Genomic DNA, 20,806 nt, shown 5'->3' with positions numbered 1-20,806 from the left:
CTATCTGCAGTGAGCATGCTAACACTGACACCACTACCCAGCTGAGAGCTATCTGCAGTGAGCATGCTAACACTGAGACTGACACCACTAGAGAGCTATCTGCAGTGAGCATGCTAACACTGAGACTGACACCACTACCCAGCTGAGAGCTATCTGCAATGAGCATGCTAAGACTGACACTGACACCACTACGCAGCTGAGAGCTATCTGCAGTGAGCATGCTAACACTGAGACTGACACCACTACCCAGCTGAGAGCTATCTGCAGTGAGCATGCTAACACTGAGACTGACACCACTACCCAGCTGAGAGCTATCTGCAGTGAGCATGCTAACACTGAGACTGACACCACTACCCAGCTGAGAGCTATCTGCAGTGAGCATGCTAACACTGAGACTGACACCACTACCCAGCTGAGAGCTATCTGCAGTGAGCATGCTAACACTGAGACTGACACCACTACCCAGCTGAGAGCTATCTGCAGTGAGCATGCTAACAATGAGACTGACACCACTACCCAGCTGAGAGCTATCTGCAGTGAGCATGCTAACACTGAGACTGACACCACTACCCAGCTGAGAGCTATCTGCAGTGAGCATGCTAACACTGAGACTGACACCACTACCCAGCTGAGAGCTATCTGCAGTGAGCATGCTAACACTGAGACTGACACCACTACCCAGCTGAGAGCTATCTGCAGTGAGCATGCTAACAATGAGACTGACACCACTACCCAGCTGAGAGCTATCTGCAGTGAGCATGCTAACACTGACACTGACACCACTACCCAGCTGAGAGCTATCTGCAGTGAGCATGCTAACACTGAGACTGACACCACTACCCAGCTGAGAGCTATCTGCAGTGAGCATGCTAACACTGAGACTGACACCACTACCCAGCTGAGAGCTATCTGCAGTGAGCATGCTAACACTGAGACTGACACCACTACCCAGCTGAGAGCTATCTGCAGTGAGCATGCTAACACTGAGACTGACACCACTACCCAGCTGAGAGCTATCTGCAGTGAGCATGCTAACACTGACACCACTACCCAGCTGAGAGCTATCTGCAGTGAGCATGCTAACACTGAGACTGACACCACTAGAGAGCTATCTGCAGTGAGCATGCTAACACTGAGACTGACACCACTACCCAGCTGAGAGCTATCTGCAATGAGCATGCTAAGACTGACACTGACACCACTACCCAGCTGAGAGCTATCTGCAGTGAGCATGCTAACACTGAGACTGACACCACTACCCAGCTGAGAGCTATCTGCAGTGAGCATGCTAACACTGAGACTGACACCACTACCCAGCTGAGAGCTATCTGCAGTGAGCATGCTAACACTGAGACTGACACCACTACCCAGCTGAGAGCTATCTGCAGTGAGCATGCTAACACTGAGACTGACACCACTACCCAGCTGAGAGCTATCTGCAGTGAGCATGCTAACACTGACACTGACACCACTACCCAGCTGAGAGCTATCTGCAGTGAGCATGCTAACACTGAGACTGACACCACTACCCAGCTGAGAGCTATCTGCAGTGAGCATGCTAACACTGACACCACTACCCAGCTGAGAGCTATCTGCAGTGAGCATGCTAACACTGACACTGACACCACTACCCAGCTGAGAGCTATCTGCAGTCAGCATGCTAATACTGAGACTGACACCACTACCCAGCTGAGAGCTATCTGCAGTGAGCATGCTAACACTGAGACTGACACCACTACCCAGCTGAGAGCTATCTGCAGTGAGCATGCTAACACTGAGACTGACACCACTACCCAGCTGAGAGCTATCTGCAGTGAGCATGCTAACACTGACACTGACACCACTACCCAGCTGAGAGCTATCTGCAGTGAGCATGCTAACACTGACACCACTACCCAGCTGAGAGCTATCTGCAGTGAGCATGCTAACACTGAGACTGACACCACTACCCAACTGAGAGCTATCTGCAGTGAGCATGCTAACACTGAGACTGACACCACTACCCAGCTGAGAACTATCTGCAGTGAGCATGCTAACACTGACACTGACACCACTACCCAGCTGAGAGCTATCTGCAGTGAGCATGCTAACACTGAGACTGACACCACTACCCAGCTGAGAGCTATCTGCAGTGAGCATGCTAACACTGAGACTGATACCACTACCCAGCTGAGAGCTATCTGCAGTGAGCATGCTAACACTGAGACTGACACCACTACCCAGCTGAGAGCTATCTGCAGTGAGCATGCTAACACTGACACTGACACCACTACCCAGCTGAGAGCTATCTGCAGTGAGCATGCTAACACCGAGACTGACACCACTACCCAGCTGAGAGCTATCTGCAGTGAGCATGCTAACACTGAGACTGATACCACTACCCAGCTGAGAGCTATCTGCAGTGAGCATGCTAACACTGACACTGACACCACTACCCAGCTGAGAGCTATCTGCAGTGAGCATGCTAACACCGAGACTGACACCACTACCCAGCTGAGAGCTATCTGCAGTGAGCATGCTAACACTGAGACTGACACCACTACCCAGCTGAGAGCTAAAAAGATACCAAACATGAGTCGTAAATTCATTTATTCACAGAAAAATTGTAACGGGAAACCTTACTGGACTTACTTTCGAAATGCGTGTTCTACAGTGTTTCTTCAGCCCTATTGCTCCCCCGGCTCTCCGTAGATTGGGTATGCAGTAGCGGGGTGGTTGTTGTCAGAATTTACAGGGGATACCGAATTGCAAACCGCCCCCTCCGTGCTCCCGCCTGGATCGCAGCTATAGAACCGACCCGAGCGGCGCCGAGCACGAGACAGACCAGTGTATGTAATTATAACGCAGGCTCAATCGTTCACACAAAATCCATCAGTGAAATGTACAAATATCAGTTTCACAGGTTTCAAATGAACGTGTTCAGTAATATTTAATAATATTTCTGTTTTTATGAAACTCCAATTACTACTTTTAAATAAGTGCACACTTGTGCATACATGCTTTCTAGAATTCTTTAATACTGCACTTCACTTTCATGATCTCTATATAAATAGCACACTCAACGTTTGTTGTTTAAAATGCTCCACGGTAGCATTAGTAGAGTTTCGATTTTATAATTTGCTTGGATGTCAAATTTATAGTGGCTGATTCGCATTCAAAACCCTAAAAAGTATAGACAGTGTCGACCCAGGGGACTTCTTTGACCTGAAAAAAGAAACAAGGACCAGGGGTCACAAATGGAGATTAGATAAGGGGGCATTCAGAACAGAAAATAGGAGGCACATTTTTACACAGAGAATTGTGAGGGTCTGGAACCAACTCCCCAGTAATGTTGTTGAAGCTGACACCCTGGGATCCTTCAAGAAGCTGCTTGATTAGGAGGCTGTGTGGTCCAGTGGTTAAAGAAAAGGGCTTGTAACCACGAGGTCCCCGGTTCAAATCCCACCGCAGCCACTGACTCATTGTGTGACCCTGAGCAAGTCACTTAACCTCCTTGTGGCTCCGTCTTTCGGGTGAGACGTTGTTGTAAGTGACTCTGCAGCTGATGCATAGTTCACACACCCTAGTCTCTGTAAGTCGCCTTGGATAAAGGTGTCTGCTTAATAAACAAATAATAATGAGATTCTGGGATCAATAAGCTACTAACAATGAAACGAGCAAGATGGGCTGAATGGCCTTATGTTTACATTATTTTTAGTTATGACTAAGATTTCGTTATTACAATGTATCTAGATATTATCAAACCTAATTGTGACAAGCAGGCTCTAGTGGTTACGTCAGACCAGAAAGGAGTACACAGACAGACGGTGGATGAAATGGTAAATGCGCTTGCTTGCACCGGTTTATTTTAAAATAAAAGATATGAACAAAACAAAACACAGGACGCGCACTTGAGGCCAAAATAAATAGACGAACAAAACGATAAAACAGTAAACAGACACGAACAGACAAACAAACACGGTGAGTTTAAACACTTATTATTTACTTTATTTTACTTTACTTTCTCCTCTCCACACCCGTTCTCCACTCACCGAACACACAACCCCGAGTGAAACGTGCACCTATATATACTGTTGTGCCAGGATTCAATTACTAATTAATTATTCACTTGAATCCCAGCACGTGAATTAATTATGTGCAACCTCGTGCTCACATATTAAATACTTTAAATGCACGTGAAGTGATGTGCCATCCTCGTGCCTAAATACAATTATACATTTTAAATAACTCGTGCTGCACACACCCATTTATATCCCGTGCAGCCACATCTATACACCAACATTAACGCACGCAACATACAACATATAACACACAAATGCACACAGGGGCACATTGCCACACTAATGAAGAGATGTATTTTTGTAATAAGCAAGGGAATTTCTGAATTTACTAAAGAGAACTATAGTGTTCATGGAAGTTCCTCTCATTCTGTTATCATGGAGGCCTGGGTTCAAATCCTGCTCTGTTAACAAGTGCAGTGTGGTAGTCTTAATTCTGCCAAATTGATTCATCATTTATCATCAATGCATATGGTGTTGGGGTTCTCTTAATGCTGTGTTTCTCCTCCAGTGACCTGGTCATGCTGCTGCTGCTGTTTCCATTCTCTTAATGCTGTGTTTCTCCTCCAGTGACCTGGTCATGCTGCTCCTGCTGTTTCCATTCTCTTAATGCTGTGTTTCTCCTCCAGTGACCTGGTCATGCTGCTGCTGCTGTTTCCATTCTCTTAATGCTGTGTTTCTCCTCCAGTGACCTGGTCATGCTGCTGCTGCTGTTTCCATTCTCTTAATGCTGTGTCTCTCCTCCAGTGACCTGGTCATGCTGCTGCTGCTGTTTCCATTCTCTTAATGCTGTGTCTCTCCTCCAGTGACCTGGTCATGCTGCTGCTGCTGTTTCCATTCTCTTAATGCTGTGTTTCTCCTCCAGTGACCTGGTCATGCTGCTGCTGCTGTTTCCATTCTCTTAATGCTGTGTTTCTCCTCCAGTGACCTGGTCATGCTGCTGCTGCTGTTTCCATTCTCTTAATGCTGTGTTTCTCCTCCAGTGACCTGGTCATGCTGCTGCTGCTGCTGTTTCCATTCTCTTAATGCTGTGTCTCTCCTCCAGTGACCTGGTCATGCTGCTGCTGCTGTTTCCATTCTCTTAATGCTGTGTCTCTCCTCCAGTGACCTGGTCATGCTGCTGCTGCTGTTTCCATTCTCTTAATGCTGTGTTTCTCCTCCAGTGACCTGGTCATGCTGCTGCTGCTGTTTCCATTCTCTTAATGCTGTGTTTCTCCTCCAGTGACCTGGTCATGCTGCTGCTGCTGTTTCCATTCTCTTAATGCTGTGTCTCTCCTCCAGTGACCTGGTCATGCTGCTGCTGCTGTTTCCATTCTCTTAATGCTGTGTCTCTCCTCCAGTGACCTGGTCATGCTGCTGCTGCTGTTTCCATTCTCTTAATGCTGTGTCTCTCCTCCAGTGACCTGGTCATGCTGCTGCTGCTGTTTCCATTCTCTTAATGCTGTGTCTCTCCTCCAGTGACCTGGTCATGCTGCTGCTGCTGTTTCCATTCTCTTAATGCTGTGTCTCTCCTCCAGTGACCTGGTCATGCTGCTGCTGCTGTTTCCATTCTCTTAATGCTGTGTCTCTCCTCCAGTGACCTGGTCATGCTGCTGCTGCTGTTTCCATTCTCTTAATGCTGTGTCTCTCCTCCAGTGACCTGGTCATGCTGCTGCTGCTGTTTCCATTCTCTTAATGCTGTGTTTCTCCTCTAGTGACCTGGTCATGCTGCTGCTGCTGTTTCCATTCTCTTAATGCTGTGTTTCTCCTCCAGTGACCTGGTCATGCTGCTGCTGCTGTTTCCATTCTCTTAATGCTGTGTCTCTCCTCCAGTGACCTGGTCACGCTGCTGCTGCTGTTTCCATTCTCTTAATGCTGTGTTTCTCCTCCAGTGACCTGGTCATGCTGCTGCTGCTGTTTCCATTCTCTTAATGCTGTGTCTCTCCTCCAGTGACCTGGTCATGCTGCTGCTGCTGTTTCCATTCTCTTAATGCTGTGTCTCTCCTCCAGTGACCTGGTCATGCTGCTGCTGCTGTTTCCATTCTCTTAATGCTGTGTCTCTCCTCCAGTGACCTGGTCATGCTGCTGCTGCTGTTTCCATTCTCTTAATGCTGTGTTTCTCCTCCAGTGACCTGGTCATGCTGCTGCTGCTGTTTCCATTCTCTTAATGCTGTGTTTCTCCTCCAGTGACCTGGTCATGCTGCTGCTGCTGTTTCCATTCTCTTAATGCTGTGTTTCTCCTCCAGTGACCTGGTCATGCTGCTGCTGCTGTTTCCATTCTCTTAATGCTGTGTCTCTCCTCCAGTGACCTGGTCACGCTGCTGCTGCTGTTTCCATTCTCTTAATGCTGTGTTTCTCCTCCAGTGACCTGGTCATGCTGCTGCTGCTGTTTCCATTCTCTTAATGCTGTGTTTCTCCTCCAGTGACCTGGTCATGCTGCTGCTGCTGCTGTTTCCATTCTCTTAATGCTGTGTCTCTCCTCCAGTGACCTGGTCATGCTGCTGCTGCTGTTTCCATTCTCTTAATGCTGTGTTTCTCCTCCAGTGACCTGGTCATGCTGCTGCTGCTGTTTCCATTCTCTTAATGCTGTGTTTCTCCTCCAGTGACCTGGTCATGCTGCTGCTGCTGCTGTTTCCATTCTCTTAATGCTGTGTCTCTCCTCCAGTGACCTGGTCATGCTGCTGCTGCTGTTTCCATTCTCTTAATGCTGTGTCTCTCCTCCAGTGACCTGGTCACGCTGCTGCTGCTGTTTCCATTCTCTTAATGCTGTGTCTCTCCTCCAGTGACCTGGTCATGCTGCTGCTGCTGTTTCCATTCTCTTAATGCTGTGTCTCTCCTCCAGTGACCTGGTCATGCTGCTGCTGCTGTTTCCATTCTCTTAATGCTGTGTCTCTCCTCCAGTGACCTGGTCATGCTGCTGCTGCTGTTTCCATTCTCTTAATGCTGTGTCTCTCCTCCAGTGACCTGGTCACGCTGCTGCTGCTGTTTCCATTCTCTTAATGCTGTGTCTCTCCTCCAGTGACCTGGTCATGCTGCTGCTGCTGTTTCCATTCTCTTAATGCTGTGTCTCTCCTCCAGTGACCTGGTCTTGCTGGTGGGAAGGATGAGCTCTAAGTGGGGCGGCACGGCGCTGTCCCACCACAACTACAGGCTGGCCTCGGACAGAGACATGCCCAGTGGCAGGTAAGCTCCCTTGAGCACTGGGACTGTCTGACACGGGGGGCTGGCTATACACCAATACAACCTTCTGGTAGTCTCCACTGAAAAAGATGCAATGTATACCTGTTGCAGTATCATCTTTACATAGATCTATAGAACTGCTTATCCAAGGGATGGAACTTGGTAAGGACATTCTTCAGCACAAAGATTCAGAATCTGAGGATGTACTGTATAAAGGCACCTGTACACCCATGCATTCACATGTACATATGCAGCACTACATTTTTACATACATGTTGTATGGCAGTAAAATAAATGTTCTACAGCAGAACATTTTAAATTATACAATGTTAGTGTCTCCCGTTTTGTTACATTGACATTTTTTTTTTTTTTCCCAAAAATAGGGTGGCAATTGTATTTCATAGTGCTGTATGTTATAAAGGGAGATCGTGTCTAACTAACCTGCTTGACTTTTTTGAGGATGCAACATTGACCATGGATAATTGCAAAGCATACGTCATGGTTTATTTAGATTTCCAGAAAGCTCTTGACAAAGTCCCACATAAAAGATTAATTCTGAAACTGAACGCAGTAGGGATTCAAGGAAATGCATGCACATGGATTAGGGAGTGGTTAACATGCAGAAAACAGAAAGTACTGATTTAGAGGAGAAACCTCAAAATGGAGCGAGGTAACCAGTGCTGTACCACAGGGATCAGTATTAGGTCCTCTGCTATTCCTAATCTACATTAATGACTTAGATTCTGGTATAGTAAGCAAACAAACTTGTTAAATGTGCAGACAACACAAAAATAGGAGGAGTGGCAAACACTGTTGCAGCAGTAAAGATCATTCAAAATGATCTAGACAGCATTCAGAACTGGGCAGACACATGGCAAATGACATTTAATAGAGAAAAGTGTAAAGTATTGCATGCGGGCAATAAAAATGTGCATTATAAATATCAATTTAAATCAAGGGAAGTAATGTTAAAACTCTACAATGCATTAGTAAGACCTCACCTAGAATATTGTGTTCAGTTCTGGTCACCTCGTTACAAAAAGGATATTGCTGCTCTAGAAAGAGTGCAAAGAAGAACAACCAGAATTATCCTTTTGACCCCGACCCCAACCCCACATGGCGTGCGTTACCCCAAAAGTGTTTTTATAATGGGATTTCCCATAGGGAGGGGGGTTGCTCCTGTCATACCACAAAAGTCCCCAGATCCTGGACCACTGAACCCGGCAGGGCACTCTTTGTGTGCACAAGAGTCTTAGCTAAAGAATGACACTGGCCACGAGTTCGTAGGACACCCCACCCCCACATGGCGAGCGTTACCCCAAAACTTGTTTTTTTCTATTGTTATAAATCAGTCTTTGCAGGAACTATTCCAGAAGCACTAGGATCAGTTACAGTAAGAACAGTTTTAAAACAGTAATAAGTCTTGAAGTAAACTGCTTAAACCATGTATTATAGGCATAGGTATAAAAGAGAAAGGTTTTCTTTTACAAACCACACGTGGCCATATTTATTAAAACATTTTTTTAAATACAAACTATTTACATACATAACAAACAAAAAAATAATAAAAACACTCGAATGAAATAACTATACACATTTTTTAATTTTATTTTTTATATTACTGTTGATTTTTTTTTTGATAATTTCTCTGATTTTGGATCTAACGTTTTCAACAGTCAGTTCCATTCTTTTACAAAGGAACAAAAAACTTGGGTTAATGCTGAGGGCTTCTTGAATCTGCAAAGACAGAAATTCGCATATGAGGTGCTGCGTTGTAGTTCTGCAGTATAGACAGATGTTTCGTGATGTTCTGAAGCAGGTCAGCGTGATGGAATCTGTTTTTTTTATACTCTTGACTGTTCCTGTGTGCATTAGGTGTCTGATAAAAGAGGAGTGAAAACCATAACACATCATTGATTATACAGCAGGCACAAATAGTGATGAAACTTACTCTTGCATTTGCTATTTTTTCTGTTTTATTTCTTTTTCAAATAGCATTTTCAATTGTCTTTGAAAACAATTGTCAAAGATTATTTTGCGTCTCGTATTTCTCTGTGAAAGGAAAGTGAAGAGATAACATTAGTGACACTTAAAAAAATGCATAGTGTTTTTGTTAGGTTACTGACTGAAAGAAAAAATAACTTACACCCGTTCTACATTTTCTACGTTTTAACATCAAGGGGCTTGGCTGGAAAAAACATATCATTACAAGTGTGTACATATATTACTACAAAGATATCATGGATACATCATGACCAATATCTCACATCATCCTGTTTTGAGGAGCCTTCGGCTGCTTGTTTCTCTGGTGACCCTTCAGTATCTCCGCTTTTATCTATGTATTGCTAGTTCTCTTTCTTATACTGCTAGAGCGCTCTGCAGTGTTGAGAGGGGAGTTCTCTTTCCTATACTGCTAGAGCGCTCTGCAGTGCTGAGAGGGGAGTTCTCTTTCCTATACTGCTAGAGCGCTCTGCAGTGTTGAGAGTGGAGTTCTCTTTCCTATACTGCTAGAGCGCTCTGCAGTGTGGAGAGTGGAGTTCTCTTTCCTATACTGCTAGAGCGCTCTGCAGTGTTGAGAGTGGAGTTCTCTTTCCTATACTGCTAGAGCGCTCTGCAGTGTTGAGAGGGGAGTTCTCTTTCTTATACTGCTAGAGCGCTCTGCAGTGTGGAGAGTGGAGTTCTCTTTCCTATACTGCTAGAGCGCTCTGCAGTGTTGAGAGTGGAGTTCTCTTTCCTATACTGCTAGAGCGCTCTGCAGTGTTGAGAGGGGAGTTCTCTTTCCTATACTGCTAGAGCGCTCTGCAGTGTTGAGAGGGGAGTTCTCTTTCCTATACTGCTAGAGCGCTCTGCAGTGTCGAGAGGGGAGTTCTCTTTCTTATACTGCTAGAGCGCTCTGCAGTGTTGAGAGGGGAGTTCTCTTTCCTATACTGCTAGAGCGCTCTGCAGTGTTGAGTGGAGTTCTCTTTCCTATACTGCTAGAGCGCTCTGCAGTGTTGAGAGTGGAGTTCTCTTTCCTATACTGCTAGAGCGCTCTGCAGTGTTGAGAGTGGAGTTCTCTTTCCTATACTGCTAGAGCGCTCTGCAGTGTTGAGAGTGGAGTTCTCTTTCCTATACTGCTAGAGCGCTCTGCAGTGTTGAGAGTGGAGTTCTCTTTCCTATACTGCTAGAGCGCTCTGCAGTGTTGAGAGTGGAGTTCTCTTTCCTATACTGCTAGAGCGCTCTGCAGTGTTGAGAGTGGAGTTCTCTTTCCTATACTGCTAGAGCGCTCTGCAGTGCTGAGAGTGGAGTTCTCTTTCCTATACTGCTAGAGCGCTCTGCAGTGCTGAGAGTGGAGTTCTCTTTCCTATACTGCTAGAGCGCTCTGCAGTGATGAGAGTGGAGTTCTCTTTCCTATACTGCTAGAGCGCTCTGCAGTGATGAGAGTGGAGTTCTCTTTCCTATACTGCTAGAGCGCTCTGCAGTTTTTAAAGGACTTCTCTTTCCTAAAACTACAGCGCTGAATAAGTCGAAAAAGCGTTTTGATCATTAACTTGTCTCCTTGCTGATTAAATTAGTAACCTTATCAAGATCAGTTCTCCTGATCAAACGTCACCGATCAGCCAGTCTCACCCCGTCTGTGTTCGTTCAAACGTTCACAGAGCATTCTCGCTCCTCATTATAACACACAGGGTTTTAGCATCGTACTGTGCACTGTGTGTCACTATCAAAATCACAAACGGGTTCGCTCTTCAGATCATCCGACAATCCCATCATGCAGCAGAATGAAATCTTTTATCAGAACACCTCACGATCTGTCATGGATATCCTTTATCTACCCGCCTGCATGGAAACACCTCTGTGTGTGAGAATTTCAATCTCAGGGATACAGAAACACACTCGTGTGTGAAAATGTCAGACTGCTTTGTGCTTTAATCAGGAGTCATAAACCACTTCTAAAAAGACTCCTGCATTTTACCGTGTGTGGCTCTGTGCTCCTTTTCTCTTTACTGTTTGAAATTCCAGGGGTGACCTATTAAAGTCAATTAGACAGTCACTAATTTGTCTATTTTTGCCATTTTTCCAAGATTTTCAGTGATGGGGGTTTGATCTGGGGCTGGGGCTGCTGGTTCTCGTTCTATCCAAGTTCTCAATTACTTAATGGAACTGTTTTAATTTCTTAATTGGTCAACGCTGACAATGTTTTCCAGGTCTTCAGCCGTTGATGATTTCAAGATGTCTCAGAAAACCTGCAGGACGGTGTCTCACCAGGACCAGGGCTAGCCAAGCGCTGCTCTAGACCCGCGTCCCCCGTTTCTACTTGAATTATCCAACAAATTCTATTAGCTACTGTGACAATGAGCCGGACATTATTATTATTATTATTATTATTATTATTATTATTATTATTTATTTCTTAGCAGACGCCCTTATCCAGGGCGACTTACAATTGTTACAAGATATCACATTATTTTTACATACAATTCCCCATTTACACAGTTGGGTTTTTACTGGAGCAATCTAGGTAAAGTACCTTGCTCAAGGGTACAGCAGCAGTGTCCCCCACCTGGGATTGAACCCACAACCCTCCGGTCAAGAGTCCAGAGCCCTAACCACTACTCCACACTGCTGAAATGTTTTTGTAGCCACGCCTTAATTTATATTTCGTAATTACGCAGACTATTCTATAATGACTCTCACAGCAGATGTACCTGAAAATGCAGTCACATCCAGTCAAGGTAACTTAACAACATCAAAACAGACATGATTAAGGTATTCGTGAGCACATTAGTTGCACCTCACATAGCAGAGATTCCTGAAGCTGTCCGCCGTTACAGTGGTTTTTTGTTCGTTGTTTTGTTTGTTTTTGAATTGCTTTATCATGCCTCTCCGGGCTGTAGAATAATCAGTCTTTGGCATAACTTGAATGTTCTCGATCGTTCTCACACGATGTAGTTTGATAGTAACTTAAGACGCGCGAGAGAGAGGACCGTGTGAAAAATGAAAAGGGTCGCATTAACCCCTTTTATTATTTTTTATTATTTTTTTTTATATAACGGTTTTACAGCAAACAGCGGTATCTACATACACTTGTATTATTATTATTATTATTATTATTATTATTATGAAGAAAGAAAACGTGTTAACATTTCAGTATTTCAGTCACATTTCATAGATTTATTATGTTCGTGATATCCTAACAGTATAATAAATCTCAAAATAATTAATTTGTGTACTGCGTGTGTGTTTATTGACGTGTTATTTAGAGTAAGGGGAATGACAAGCACACATTTTAAAAAAATCTCAATAAATGCATATATCTATATGGAAGACAGGTGACAGAGGAAAGCGCAGCTTTCGCTAAAATGTCCTTACGCACGTTACGGAAAGTGCCCGAAAAAGCCCACAGTTCCGCTTTAACGAAACGTAGCGCACGTAAATCTGACGCCTTCGCGTTCCATTGTGATGTCACGGTAGGAGGGCGGGGACTGAGATGAGTATATAAAGGAGCGTTGCATTCAGACTGGAAGATATTAGCTCGAATAGATTCAGTCGAGTAGAAACGTTTTGTTTTGTTTTTTGGTTAAATTAAAAAAAAAAAAAAGTTAACAGGTTTCTTCTCTTTCTGTAACTTAATTAAGACAGTAAAATAAATGAATAAATAAATAAATAAACCAAACAGCCAACCGAAAATGAGTCTGACGCTCCTGGATTTGAAACGCGCCACGTCCAACACGGTCGTTCAGCTGAATCTGTGCTGCGAAGCGGCCGCCCGCACGGAAATCGAGCTTCGGAGCTTCGGCGGCCAAACGAACCCGAGAGCGGAAAAAAAACGAAGAAGGGGAGCTGGACGGCTGCGGTGTGGATGAAGTGGATTTTCGCCCCGGTTCTTCCAAGCCCGTCAGAAACGGCTTCAAAGTCAAAGTGCTGTCGCCGTTCCCGATAAACACCAACGAAGACGGGTCCCTGCCGTCCTCCCCGGACTCGCCGTCGAGCCGCCGTGCCCGGCTTCGAGGAGCCGCACCTGGACGGGCGGTTCGAGCAGGAAACCAGGGCGCTCGTCGAGGATTAATCACCAGGATCTAGTTGTGGTCCGTCTAATTGAGTCTTAGCAGTGTGCGACACCCAGTCGAGAAAAACTCAACTGTGCCATCAAACCGAAACTGAGCACAACTGATCGCAGAATCTGCGCATGTTCAGATGAGAGGAGTCAGGACGGCTTGAGTCGGGCTGTGTGCAGCGGGCTTAATGGACCGGGTCCCTGATTGAGGGGAAATACGAACGAGCGGGTGTTCGCTGGGGGATCCGGTTCGGATCGGGTTAGTTTCCAGTAGGATTACAATTCGATTCAGCGAGCTCTCCAGAACTCCGCCTTCAGGTCCTCGTTTTTGTAGCAATGCGAAAATAAAAGAAACACTGCGTTCATTTTGTTCTAGGGGGGAAAACTGAAAAAAAGTTGGCTTTTTTTTTAAAAAAAAGATATAGATGTTTATGCATTTGAGTGTTTGGAAAAGCATGCATGGTTTAAATCTGCATACATATTTATAATGCATGCATAAGACACAATGGATACGCTGCCTGAGCCTCGTTTTTTTTAAAACGTTAACGAGGATATTTTAGTTCTCCAAATCTGAACCCCCGCGTTAGAATTGTAGAATATTTTCAACCGCAGTTCCTCAAATTCATAATAGGTGTTTTAATGAGGGCTGGGGATTTCGTTATTGTGTTATTACTGTGCGTCTTTCAAGAACAGGGGGGCACCACACAAAGGGGAAGTGCGCCATTTCCGGTTTTATCGGGGGGCGGCTACGTGGTTATAACGAAAATTGATTGATTGATGCATATCGAGTTTGTTTTAAATAATTTAGCTTATAAAACCAAGCATCGTATCGATTTATCTCCACATAAATTAATTAAATGCTCCAATGCACAGCCTGAAATTAAAATACGGGAAGTAATTTTTCAAAGAGAACCTGACTGGTTTTTTCTCTAAATAGCTCCCTTTTTATAGTGGTCTTGGGTTTTAAAAAAAAAAATGAAGTGCCTGTTTTTATGTGAAGCAATGGCTCAGAAACGCGGGACATTCCAAAACGTATTTACAGGAAAAAATAAACTGTCTTGTTTCTAAATTACACAACACCTTACATTGTGGGTGTGGGGGGGACTCGACAACAATTTAGGGAGCGCCCCTTTTTTTAGTATTTACACCTACAAAGTCTAGCTTGGCTTTTAAAAAGTGTAAACAATATAAATGCAACTCAAGAGTCTCGATTTCCTTTTGCAGAAACTCATTGACACGCCCCTCAATTCAGAATCCTTAGGGAGCTGTTTTTAAAATCGCTATTAATTGCCCACACGGGGGGGGGGGGGGTTAGTTTTTTTTTCCCCATACGTAGTCTTTTAGAGAGACTGGGCGAGTTAAATTGATGTTTTGTACCGCTTTCCCAGGGGCGGGGGAAAATATTACCTGCAGAGTTATTTTTTTCACTTTCTCAATGTCGAACTGAGCAACACAACAAGAAATACATAAATAAAACCTATTGAAACTGGAGTCTCTCCACCCAGCGAGGCAAACAGGAAGGAGTAACGAACCCAGCAGGATAAGTGCGGTTTATGCTCAGTTGTTGACAGATAACAAGTCACCCCTCCCTTAAGAATAATGTGGAGGGAAGGTGAACAATTCATAGCGTCTAAATTTATTGCAGGAGGAATTTGAGCAATGCTGAAGGGTTTGTCTCTCAAAGCTTAACCGCAAAAGCCGAGCCTGCTGATTTGAGAGGGAGCGGATGTTTATAATGGAGCGCTGCGAGGGGATTGGTTACCATGGCACTGACATGGGAGATCCAGGCCCGCGTGTCTCTTTCCACTGCACTGGGATCTGCTGCAGTGTTTGGTTTTGAAATCTTGGTAGTCGGTTGGTTTGAATATTTAAGCGTTTCGTTTGCCTCCCTCCTGCTGTTTGTTTTTTTTTTTAGTGGTTTACCCACCTGTCCAAGATGGATGTAGCGCTCTGGGCAAAATATCTGCATCACCTAGAATTTTAGGATTGATTTTTAATTTAAGAACTCTTAGATATATCTTTCTTGGGTCTTTTTTTTTTAACATTGTGTAATCAAAGAAACTACAAAATGATAATCGCAAAAAGTCTACTGGAAGCAGTACTCCAAAGCGACGTGCAATTCACCGTGTTGGAGTGACATTATATCCAGCAGGCTTCATCCACTTTGTGAAGCTGAATGAGTTTTTGTTCTGTAGGGGGATGCAAATCTTTTGACAGTGGCTGTATGTCTCGCGGTTCCACTGCGAGTGGGTTTGTCAATGCATCGGAAGACGCTGGCCAGCGTTTCCACACACGCACAGCGTCCGCGTGCCTGCGGTTTTAATCTTTCCATCTTTGTGTGGTTGTGGTGACGGCAGGCTGTCTTCTGGGGGGGTGGGGTGGGGGTTAGGGTGCGTTGAGTTTTGGGTGTGGAGGAGGTGATTCTGAGAAATTAGTCAGCCTGGCTCAACCCTACACCAGCTGTACAAGGGAATGCAAATAAAATAAATGAATCCTGTTAAAGAAATGAGTTCATAAAATGGGGAAGCAGTGGGCAGGATCAGTCACTGTAATCTGGCTTTTGAGAAATGATTGAAACTCCCATTGCATAGCAGTGTGATCCGTTCCTGGTTTCACTCTGAGTAATAAGACACCCCTGAGCTTGTTGCCTAGACACCCTGTAACTAATCCAGCTGGTTTTACAATCAGGAATGGGTGAAGCTATTCTGTAATCCTGAGTTTTCTGATATAGGGCAGCAGTGTGTAGTGGTTAGGGCTCTTGACCGGAGGGTTGTGGGTTCAATCCCAGGTGGGGGACACTGCTGCTGTACCCTTGAGCAAGGTACTTTACCTAGATTGCTCCAGTAAAAACCCAACTGTATAAATGGGTAATTGTATGTAAAAATGTGATATCTTAAAACAATTTTAAGGCACCCTGGATAAGGGCGTCTACCAAGAAATTAATAATATTTTGACCTACAAATTCTGTGCTTTGGATATTTGATTATTTATTTTTCCCCCCAGGAATCATCACCTGGCTCAGCGTGGGTCAGGAAATGGAGGTGGGTTTCGTGACGGACGTGGCTGAGAGCCTGTTCAGCGACGGGACCACGAACTGGGGCCGCGTGGTCAGCTTGGTGACGTTCGGGGCCGTGGTGGCCAGGCACCTGAAACAGAGCGGCCTGGAGCACTGCATCGAGCCGCTGGGGGAGAGAATCAGCAGCTTCCTCCTCCGGGACGAGAGAGCCTGGATGATCGAGAACGGAGCGTGGGTGAGTGAGCGCCGCGCTGTCTTCACACACCAGGAGGGGGCGCCATGCCGGGCTTGAGACGCAGGGGAGGGGGTTGGGAGGATGAGAGAAAGCAGATTGGATTAGATTTGATAGTAGATGTTGGACCTGTTTTTGATGGCTTCTAGTTTTGTTTTAATGCAGAGTTCAATCCTGACCCCCCCCCCCCCCAAATAATGACCCCTAATGACTCCCTGGACTACATCTAAATTCTCAGTGGCAGTTTCTGATCCTTCTCAGTTTCCCCCAAAATTAAGTGACTTTCGCATGCATTTTATTTCTTAATGACTGACTATTTAAATTTTTCGTTCGACTTTTTTAAAATGTGATAGGTAAAGTGAGCTAGCTATTGGACCGTTTACACAGGTGAAGTTTAGACTGGGCTGTGCTCCTAATGAGCGAATGGAAGGCGATGATGGTAACCTGCCCGCCCCCCCCCCACCCCACACACACACGGTTAGATTAACGAGTTTCTAAAGCAGCTGTTCTTTGCCATCTTGAATTATTCAGTAGCTGCCGCGTGAATCCGGTCCGCCAGCTTGCAGCGTCAACCCGCGACAGAACCTCCTGTTTCCTGTCTTGATTGCTGCTGATCGGCCTCCATTCAGTTGTGTGTATTGGGTTCGGGGGGAGGGGAGGGGAGGGGAGGGGAGGGGGGGGGGTGCACAGTCGTCGGCATTGCCCTTCTCCCAGTCCCAGAGCAGTTGAAACCTGAGAGCTTTGCTTATGTTGCCTCCTGAAGGTGCGCAAGGAAACAAGGGCTGCTTGTTCATGCGCTTTGTTCTTGAAATACATTTTGAGCGACTCGTGTATCACGAGGAGGAAACGGTTTATGGACAGCCAGTTCCAACTCGTCCAGTCGATTTTTATAAACCCTGTTTCTTGCGCCTCGCTGCAGAAATGAGTTGCTGTTTTAGTGGCACGCTTGCGTCCTTTGTACCGTAAAGGATTAAAAGATATTTGGGGATCAATTTGTAGAGAAACAATGAAACTGGGGAAAGACCTGCACAGCGAAGTCTTTAGAACTTCGAGTGAAATTTATTTTTTATACAACTGCTTCCTTTTAGTGATCAACTTGGCCAAACTTCCTAGATCTTTGACCAATTGTAGCGAAACACTGATATTTATTCCCCCCCCCCCCCCCCCCGTTGTGTTCTGCAGGAAGGCTTCGTGGATTTCTTCCACATGGAAGACCCAGAGTCCAGCGTGAGGAACGCTTCGATGACCTTCGCTGGCCTTGCAGGTATCGACGCTGGCATCGTGCTGCTCATGAGATGAGGGGAGGGGGACTCCCTAAAGATACTGGACTATCGCTACCTGAATGTCTGTCCATTCAAAAAGACTTTGCTTCCAAGCCCCCTGTCAAAAAGTTAAACATGGCTGACGGGTGTGCGGTTTTGAAGAACGCAGACTCTGCCCCGGTGAAAGGGAGGAGGAGGGGCACAGACCAGGGGGTCCAGAGAGAGGGGTTCTCCAGGCACACCATTTTTAAAACTCAGTACAGTTTGGAGATCGCTGGAAGGAGTGGATTCCCAGATGCATGTTTTTTGTTTGTAATTTTGTGCTTTTGAAATGTTGCAGCTAAATTTGAGAGTGAATGTAACACCAGATTTGAGTGTTTCTATAGCTGCTCAGTGACATCACTGGTCTGGTTTCCCTGGTTTAAGGGGAGTGTTTTACGTTTTGGTTGGGGTGAGGGAGATCACACCTGTTTCCTTCACCTGTAATGCAGGCTGTGTCACAGGCTCACCTGGGAGGTGAAACACATTTTATTTTTGTAATAAATTTGAGAGATGTCATGTGTGTTTTTTTTTTTTTGTTTTTTGTTTTTTGTTTTTTGTAAATGTTACAAATACTTTTTGGGGCAACCCCCCCCCCCCCCCAAATCAGTCTGCTTTTTACAAAATGATTTCTGCAATTGAAAATTCATTTTATTGCAGTCGTTGGTAAATCTTACTTCACAGTTAGCCGTAATTGAAGTGTTTAAAATTCTCAAACATTTTGGAAATGGGTGTTTGTTTGTTCTACCGTTCCTGTTCTCTTAAATTTAAAATAGGGTAACGAATATCTAGCCACGTCTTAATTTAACACCCAGGATCATGATCATGTGTGTTGTGTTTTTTTTTTTTTTTTTTTTTGTATAACTCAATCGCTACAGTGTCAATTTTTGGCAAACAGCCTTAATTTTGTTTTTTCAAATCAGTTTCTTCAGTATTTTGATTGATAGCAAGTTAACTCCAATTTATATATGGAGGGGTGCCGATTTAGTTTCTCTTTCTTTGTCCAGCTAAAGAGTGTATTTTTTGTATTGTACACACAGATATATATGCTACAGAAACTGCCAGCTATCGATATGATCCTGTAATTTAGAGATTAGAAACTTGTGTTTCCTTCATAGCCCAACTATTAAACATTTGTCCCTGCGTAGCTCTCTGTGTATGCAAGAACAGACACTTAAATATTACTCCAACTGCAGAATTTCTAATCTCTGAATTAATGTTGTGAATTTTGTAGATTATATATTAAAAAAAATCTAAATTTAAAATGCGTTGGTGTTTTTTTTTGTTGCTATGGGAACGGGTCGGTAATCTTTGGCATGTTTTTAAAGGGATGCTCGATTGGGGGGGCCCCAATATATTAAGGGGTCACGGTGAGGAAGCCAGGGCAACACCATCCCCAGCTCTAGTCTTGTTGCAAATCCAGTGTTTAACTTTGTGTTAATTCTGTGCATTGATTTTAATAACTGTGAACAAATTCTGATCTAAACTACAACGATCCATTCCCAACAGCCTTGCACCTTCCTCCATCCCCTTCCTAATGGAATCTACATTTATTTTAAATTAACAGTTTGTGTGAACTCTAGAGTTCAGGAAATTGCCCCGTCATGACTCGTTTGTTTATTTTTTGGCAGGGGCGGGGTATTCTGCATTCTAAAAGCTGCATACCGCTCAACAGGTTTTTGCATCAGCCTGTAGAATGAACTTGTTTTGCTTCAGGAACTGGAATGAAACCTGTAATGTTAACATTGAATTGCACACTGCTTTGTAGTTTTTTCCACATAAAAAAAACTGCCAACAAATGCTTTCTAATAATTTGGTTTTCTTTGATTACATGATAAAATAAAAATATCTGCAGTATATTTTATATATATTATATATAATTACACAAATTGTCTGAATCGAAAAATTGTAGCTGATGCAAAACTTTTGCCCATAGCTGTAAATGGACAACGTGATACAGTCGTGCACACAGTGACTGAAGTAGATACGAGAAATTTAATTGCTATATATGTTTGAAGCTTGGGAGTTTCCTCCTCCATTTATAATATAAAAAAGGACTGGTATGCAGGCGTTAACGATGCAATTCTATAAGCCATCTATGCTACCTAAATAAATAAAGCGCTTTAACCTCAATTCTAAAATGTTTAGGGGATGCAAAACTGGAATTTAAATGGTGGGTTTGCATGCTCGCACGCCAGTGTCAATTGATGGTTTAGCAACATGGAACTAAACTCTCTCGGTCTTGTGTTGACTTCCTGGAGTTACAAAGTAAACGGAAAACTTCCTGTTGCCCAGGGGAAAGCCAATCAGAGCGAGCTGTCACCCGCCTTCCAATCGCCGAAAGAGTAGTTTCAGGAACCGCCCACCCCTCCAATAAGGCACGGAGTCGCGGGCCCAAGCTGCTTGCAGTGGGCGGGTTTTAATAGGAGACCGACAGCTACTACAAGCAATGGGGTTTTCTAGAGTCTAAGGAGCGTGGCCAATCAGATTCTGACAAACCGAGGCTAAAACTGAAATGTCTCAATTATGTCTTTGCTTTCCAAAGCGGTGGTTATCGTTTTACACAACGGTAACATTTTGGTGGTCAATAAATATCTATGGTGACGGACAAAAAAAATAGCCTAGTAGTTAGATCCAAGGAGTCTGAGTTTTGTAACCACTAGGGGTGGCCTTTAAAAAAACTCTTTTTAAGTGTTACTCGGCCGTGCGACCATGCAAAAGCTTCATTCAAAGGGCTGTAGTATCAGAGTAACAGTCTGTAACTGATTCCAGAGTTTTATGAACGATTCCTGCAAAGATTCTTTAAAAAAAAAAAAAAAACAACAAATGGTCGCAGAAAATGGACGAGCACGTGGACACAGTACATCGCCTGGGAAGGAAGGAGGAGAAGCGGACCCGCCAGGTGATCATCCAGTTTACTAAACGGCAACACAGAGATGGCATATGGAAGACGACCAAGGAGTCCCAGGTCTGCAAGGAGGCGGGTATCCGTTTCACTGAGGA

At 44.5% G+C, this 20,806-nt stretch overlaps 1 protein-coding gene across 1 annotated transcript; it reads left to right on the top strand.

The window, feature by feature from the left end:
- Positions 1-12,559: 12,559 nt before the first annotated feature.
- LOC117414353 (induced myeloid leukemia cell differentiation protein Mcl-1-like) lies at positions 12,560-18,028 on the top strand. The gene is made up of 4 exons (XM_059004533.1): positions 12,560-12,667; positions 12,960-13,254; positions 16,258-16,505; positions 17,685-18,028. Exons 1-4 carry the CDS (start codon positions 12,560-12,562, stop codon positions 17,799-17,801), a joined length of 768 nt encoding a protein of 255 aa, XP_058860516.1. The 3' UTR covers positions 17,802-18,028.
- Positions 18,029-20,806: the final 2,778 nt, after the last annotated feature.

The sequence above is a fragment of the Acipenser ruthenus genome, chromosome 30 (genome assembly GCF_902713425.1).
Source record: "Acipenser ruthenus chromosome 30, fAciRut3.2 maternal haplotype, whole genome shotgun sequence".
NCBI classification, from domain to species: Eukaryota; Metazoa; Chordata; class Actinopteri; order Acipenseriformes; family Acipenseridae; genus Acipenser; species Acipenser ruthenus.
The sequence above is the reverse complement of the archived record's forward strand: the minus strand, read 5'-3'. Positions and strand labels throughout refer to the sequence as shown.

What these genes read in the sequence shown, in the direction of transcription:
- LOC117414353 (XM_059004533.1), top strand. Translation starts at nt 12,560, where the DNA reads ATGTCCTTACGCACGTTACGGAAAGTGCCCGAAAAAGCCCACAGTTCC. An exon ending in CGTTCCATTGTGATGTCACG is followed by an intron (nt 12,668 to 12,959) that starts GTAGGAGGGCGG and finishes TGTGCTGCGAAG; the next exon opens with CGGCCGCCCGCACGGAAATC. An exon ending in TGATCGAGAACGGAGCGTGG is followed by an intron (nt 16,506 to 17,684) that starts GTGAGTGAGCGC and finishes TGTGTTCTGCAG; the next exon opens with GAAGGCTTCGTGGATTTCTT.